The sequence below is a fragment of the Diospyros lotus genome, chromosome 2 (genome assembly GCF_014633365.1).
Source record: "Diospyros lotus cultivar Yz01 chromosome 2, ASM1463336v1, whole genome shotgun sequence".
Taxonomy (NCBI): Eukaryota; Viridiplantae; Streptophyta; class Magnoliopsida; order Ericales; family Ebenaceae; genus Diospyros; species Diospyros lotus.
The window spans coordinates 10,734,448-10,741,151 of record NC_068339.1 but is presented as its reverse complement, the minus strand read 5'-3'; the positions used below and the strand labels follow the sequence as shown (position 1 = coordinate 10,741,151).

Genomic DNA, 6,704 nt, shown 5'->3' with positions numbered 1-6,704 from the left:
CCTCCAATCCAAACCTTATTTTCTGAGAAACGAAGGTTCAAGAGCCGTGGAATTTTATTAGAAAAAAAAATAAAAAATAAAAAACGGGAGGCAAATAAAGGAGTAGACCATCAGGAGAAAACCGTCTGCTTCCATCCCAACCGGATTGGTACGTAAACCTTAAGGCAGAGACAAACCATCTCTGCCTTGAGTTGGCAGCATCACAACCACCAAGCTCAATGGCGTTTCAGGATTTCGATCACATCTCCGAACGGCGAAGGCGTGAGAGGCAGGCCAAGCGCAAGAAGATCATCATCATCGCTACTGTCTCCATCCTCGTCGTCCTCCTCGCCGCCGCCGCAGCCGTCGCCGCAGTCGTCTACAACCGCCGCGACGCCTCCTCCTCCCCCTCCTCCTCCTCGACTTCCAAGCATGGCAGCAGCAGCAGCAGCAAAAATAAGGAGGCGCCTGTGAAGGAGATTGCGCAGAACCAGAAGGCGATTAAGATGATCTGCTCGCCCACAGATTACAAGAAGGCATGCGAGAGCAGCCTCTCGAAGGAGGTGCCGGAAAACTCCTCCGCCTCCCCGCAGCCGAAGGATTTCCTCAAGGCCGCCATTTCCGTCACCGCGGCCGAGCTGAAGAAGGCCGTCAAGGAGATCAACTCTAAGCTGAAATTCGACTCGCCGGAGGAGAAGGCCGCTTTCGAAGACTGCAAGGTGCTTTTCGAAGACGCCATGGAAGAGCTGAACAGTTCGATCTCCGACGTCGAAGTCGAAGACTTGACGAAGCTGTCTTCGACCACGCCGGATCTGAACAACTGGCTAAGCGCCGTGATTTCTTACCAACAGACCTGCATCGACGGGTTTCCGGATGGAGAGTTGAAAACTTCGATGCAGAAGAGCTTGAAGAGCACGAAGGAATTGACGAGCAATGCCCTCGCTATTATCGCGAAGATCAGTTCTGTGTTTTCTTCTTTCTCGCCGGGATCCAGCCGCCACCTCCTGGCCGATCAACCGGCCAGCTCGCCGCCGGCCGTTGACGAGGATGGGCTTCCGAGCTGGATAAGCCATGAAGATCGGAGAATGCTGAAAGCAAAAACGGTTAATCTCGCACCCAATGTGACTGTTGCAAAAGATGGCAGCGGAAACTACAGCACCATCTCTGCTGCATTGGCCGCCATCCCTGAAAAATTTGAAGGAAGGTATATATATAAATATATACACACACATATATATATATATGGATATTCCCGCCAGAGTTTCTTCTTGTTTAAACTGCGTACCAATCTCTTCACGTAGTTTCGAAAGCGGCATGACCATATATAGACCCAATCAGTTAATTAAGTCGGCTCACGGGTAGAATCAGAATTTTATTCTGTACGTCGGCCAACACACAATTGAGTCGATTAATTTATTATCATAGGATAGGATCTTCTTAAACACTGATCAGATAGAACTATATATATATATATATGCGTTAATTAAATTTTCTAGATTCTGTTGTGAGATCTGATGTTAAGACAAACATCAGCCAATAATATATATTGTCAAATTAAATGGATATTAATTGTTTGTTGGATTTCATTCATTCATATTTGGCCCAATTTAGGTACGTCATCTACGTGAAAGAAGGAATTTATGATGAGACCGTGATAGTGACGAAGAAGATGGTGAACATTACCATGTTTGGCGATGGATCCCAGAAGTCTGTCGTCACAGGGAATAAAAATTTCGTGGACGGCGTTCGAACTTTCCAGACTGCAACTTTTGGTATGCTGCTCATCATTAACGTCTAACCGATCGAATGGTTGGAAAATCATCTCATCTCTCCCTCTAATTAATTAGTAATTAAATAATTTTCAAACGAAGGGATTTAATTTCCTTCCCTCACTTTCCCTCCATCCAAACGGAAGTTTTAAAACTCCATGCATGCATGAAAAACTATATATATATTAATTAGAAAGAACTGAATCATGCACACCATCACATTAATTAATTTCAACTTCATTTTTGGCTTAATATTTTCTGCAGCGGTTATAGGAGAAGGCTTCATGGCTCAATCCATGGGATTTAGAAACACCGCCGGCCCCGAAAAGCACCAGGCGGTGGCCCTGAGAGTCCAATCCGATCGCTCCATCTTCGTCAACTGCCGCATGGAGGGATACCAAGACACGCTCTACGCTCAAACCCACCGCCAATTCTACCGCAGCTGCCTCATCAAAGGCACCATCGACTTCATCTTCGGCGACGCTGCCGCCATCTTCCAGAACTGCATGATCTACATCCGGAAGCCATTGGAAAACCAACAGAACATCGTCACCGCCCAAGGCCGCGCCGACCGACACGAAACCACCGGCATCGTCTTGCAGAACTGCAAGATCCTGGCCGACGAGACGCTCGAGCCGGAGAAATCCAAGTTCAAGAGCTACCTCGGCCGGCCGTGGAAGGAATATTCTAGAACCATCGTGATGGAATCGGAGATCTGCGACCTGATCCACCCCGACGGCTGGCTGCCATGGGACAAAGACTTCGCCTTGAAGACATTGTTCTACGCGGAGTTTAACAACAAAGGAGCGGGTTCCTCCGTTTCCAAGAGAGTGAAGTGGCCCGGTTACAAGGTGATTACCAAGGAAGAAGAGGTGATGAAGTTCACCGTCGGTCCCTTCATTCAAGGCGAATCTTGGTTGAAACCGGCCGGCGTTCCCGTCCGAATCGGCTTGTTTTAACTTAAACTGGGTGTTGTGAAGGGTGGGTCATGCATGGCGAGGCGAGGAGAGGGTTGGAAGAATTACAGAAAATGTAAAGAGGAATTGAAGGAAACGGAAAGCGGAAGGAAGGAAGGAAGAAAGAAAGAGTGAGTTTATGTGCATTCTATTTGTAGTATGTGAAAAGAAATAAATGTATCGCAACTTAATCAATTTTTTTGCTACTTTGATTAGTTCAATCCAGCTTCCCATCTTCACAACTTAATTTCAACTGGGATTTCTCCCATCATCTACTTATGCGTCTCCGATCTTCTTCTTCTTCTCCTCTCTTGTTCAATTATATACATATACGAGAGATGATCTGTTGCCGTCTCGTTCAACAGACACAGGCTAGCAAGGGGAGTCCAGACCAGATCTGCTCTCCCTTCCCACCACTGTCCCATCTTTTTCTCTCCAATCAAATTATGCCACCACACTAAATTAATACACATTACCAAATAATAATATATATTAATAACGACAAAAAAATTAATATTCTTCTTCTGAAATTTATTTTGTAATCAATAACAAAAAACTCATTTCTTCCCAATAAAGACATAGGTTTTTTTCCAGATAGAATATTTGTCTGAAAGTATCTATTAAAAAAAAAAATCTCATTTCTTCATATGGAAGAGATGAGTTTTTTTTTCTATTAATTACGGAATGAATTTTAAAAGAAGAATATTAAATTTTTTGTTATCACTAATACACATTACTATTTGATGATGTGTATTAATTTAATGAGATGACATAATTTAATTGGAGAGATAGTCAAGGAGACAAGAAGAAAAGCAGAGGAAAGGAAGCAGATCTCAACTAGGGGGGTTGTGGTGTGTGGCCCCTACCACCCCCCCCCCCATGGAGCCCATGTTCTATATCTGAAATTGCTCGTATTAGGCAATTGTAATATTTTGTCTGGCGTGAGCAACATAACAATTCTGATACATATATATGCGTTGGCACGCTTGCTTAATAAATGCACGTTTTATTCCACTAATATTTAATTATAATGACTATAATAATTATAATTCAAAATTCTAATTAATATGTGATTAGATTTTCTAATTTGACTACAATTATAACTTCAAATTTGATTGTAATTAGAATATTGTTTAATTCGATTTTGACTAAGAATTATCTTATTTAAAGGAATATCCTCAAAAATTATTTTTTGATCAGGATACGATTTCATGTATATATCTATAAATGATTTTAGATCTATAAATAGACGTCTAATGCTATTGAATTTTATGTGGCAACATCTCTTATATTGTTGTTGAGAAATCTGTGACCTAAACACACAACCAGATTCGGCAGTATCAAGATCCAAAACGAATAATCGAACAAAATCGAAAAAATACAACACCATAACACCACGCACACAACAGAAAAATAAAGAACACAACATATACGTGTTCAGATCGAAAGATCCTACTCACGGCAGAGATTCCGCCTCTAGTCAATCCACTAGAAATGTATAGGTGATTACACAACCAAGATTACATCTGAATCCCTCAAGAAACAAAGCTATCAGAATCAAAACAGAAGCAAACTACAATGAAAATACAACTCGATCTCAGAACGAGTAATAGAAACGAAATAAGCTTTTTACCGACCAATCTCACACGCCATAGGCGATTTGCACCGAGATATACAGATACCTGAAGCCGATTCTTGCCAAAGAACAGAAAGAATTCATGATGTGTCCATCGGTTGCAGATTTAGGGTTTCAAACGAGAGAGAGAGAGAGAGAGAGAGAGATTGCAAAACATCTGCTGGTTAGGGCATGAACAAGCCCTTATATACTTGAGAGCTGAAGACTTGGGCCTAAGCAATAGAGACATGGGCCAAATGCGAGCTTGGGCTAGGCTGCTAATAAAAACTCGACCCACCATATATATATATATCATCATAATGTATATACAACAGATAACCAAATGAAATGCAAATGAAATATAAATGCAAATTCACATGAAACCCAATTGCAAACATAAAATGTAATAATCAAATACATTTTGAATCACCTAAAGTATTAACAAATTCCACCTTGATTTAAGAATGGATTGATAGTAGACTTTGACCAGAGACCCCTACAACTCTCTCATCTACAACAGGAGAACATTGAGCAACGACCAAGCTTGCTCAAACTATTGACACGGGACCAACTCAACTAATACATACCTCACCATGGACAACAGAAACCTCTATCAAGACTTCTATGAACAAGACATTAGGACTTTCATTAGACTCGAAAATTTCCTAAGGTTCCACCTTAAGGCTAACAAATTTCCACCTCAAACTAAACACTATCAGTTTGATCAGGTTTGTCTAACTCTACAAGACTAGGCACATATCAACTTCTAGACCTACATTCAGCTTTTCAAACTCAAATTCTCTATCTTATTCAATATTCAAAGACTTTCCACTTCTTAGACTTCTCAAAAAAAAAACATTTTTACACCTAAGAAAGAATTCTCAAAATCTTTACAGAATATTTATCAACAAAGGAAAGAAAATTATCAGGCCCTAGACAGAAAACAGGGACTTGGGAAAACTCCACAACAAGGGAAAGCAACATGCCAACAATGGGATTTACCCATACCTTAGGCATCCATGGGATCCACCCATAACACAAGGCATCTATTGGGATTTACACAACCCACAGGATTCACAAAAAAACACTAGGTTATCAACCTATCGGAATCCAATCATACCTTAACAAGCTTAACTCTAACAGCCCTATTATGACCAATGTGCCCTAGCCTTTACATGCCTAGAGTCCAAAGACAAACTACCCATCCCCATTCTCACATCCCTCTGAGAGATTTGCATTTTCTTCCTTATTTTCTTTCTGCCTCGAATGACAGATCCTCCTAAGATGACCTTCTTTCTTACAAAACCAACAAGTCACCGGTTTAGAATTCTCTTTACTCTTTGACTTAGACTCACCCTTACCTCTAGAATAAAATTTCTTATTTGACTTATCCTTAACATATAGACCTTCACCTAAACTAGATTTTTGTTCACTCTTAGTTTCAAGGTCTCTTGATCTTAAGGCTGATAAGACATCTTCTAGAGTTAGAGAAGTTCTACCATATTCTATTACAGTTCTTAAATCTCTATAGGATTCTGGCACAGAATTCAACAGAATAATTGCTTGATTTTCATCTGATATTACATCATCTATGTTAGCAAGACCTATGGTAATTACATTGAAGTCATCTAAATTTTCTTCTAAAGACTTTGAAGAATCCATTTTAAAACCAAACAGTCTTCTTTTCAAATGAATTTTGTTAGTCAAGGATTTTACCATATAAAGAGACTCAAGTTTTAACCATACCTTTACAGCAGTGTTCATGCCAGTGTTCATACCATTTACCTGTCATAGTACCTTGTCAGCTAGGTTTAGGATGATAAGGCTATAAGCCAATTCATCCATTTCCTGGCTTTCCTCAAAAGGCGGCGTAGCTTCCTTATCCTTTCCATCCGTTGGCACAACCAGTGCCTTTGAGCACCAATTTTGAACCAAAATAGCCTTTATTTTCTGCTGCCACAACCTGAAGTCACTGTGACCATCGAACTTTTCAAGTTCTATCTTCATAGGTGCCATCTTTGGTTTTGTTCTTGCAAGGAAAAACAAAAAACCAATAGCAACACAAGATGGAACAAGAATAACACAGGATGGATAGTGCACACAGAACACAAACAGCAAGGAGAAAATCACAGCCACAAGAACAGTATATGGATCAGATTGCAAAGCTTCAAGAACACTAAGCAATACAATCAACAATAGCTAGAGTAAATACAAAACAATAGCAACAGAAAACAGCAGCAACAGTTAATGATTGAAAGAAATAATCCAATCCAAAAACTACAAAACTGACTCTCCAAATCCTATCTTGATTTACAAAACAAATTCAAGAACACAGTAAGGATTACGACAAAAATAAACTTGCTCGTTACAATCCTAACTAAGTTC

At 40.4% G+C, this 6,704-nt stretch overlaps 1 protein-coding gene across 1 annotated transcript; it reads left to right on the top strand.

Annotated features, from left to right (window-relative positions):
• The first annotated feature begins 218 nt into the window (after positions 1–218).
• Positions 219–2,707, top strand: LOC127795825 (pectinesterase). Its single transcript, XM_052327738.1, has 3 exons — positions 219–1,183; positions 1,591–1,751; positions 2,013–2,707. Exons 1-3 carry the CDS (start codon positions 219–221, stop codon positions 2,705–2,707), a joined length of 1,821 nt encoding a protein of 606 aa, XP_052183698.1.
• The last annotated feature ends 3,997 nt before the right edge of the window (positions 2,708–6,704 follow it).

Excerpts from the sequence above, each read along its gene's own strand:
- LOC127795825 (XM_052327738.1), top strand. The coding sequence starts at position 219 with ATGGCGTTTCAGGATTTCGATCACATCTCCGAACGGCGAAGGCGTGAG. Across the intron at positions 1,184-1,590 it reads CCTGAAAAATTTGAAGGAAG|GTACGTCATCTACGTGAAAG; the intron begins GTATATATATAA and ends GGCCCAATTTAG. Across the intron at positions 1,752-2,012 it reads TTTCCAGACTGCAACTTTTG|CGGTTATAGGAGAAGGCTTC; the intron begins GTATGCTGCTCA and ends TATTTTCTGCAG.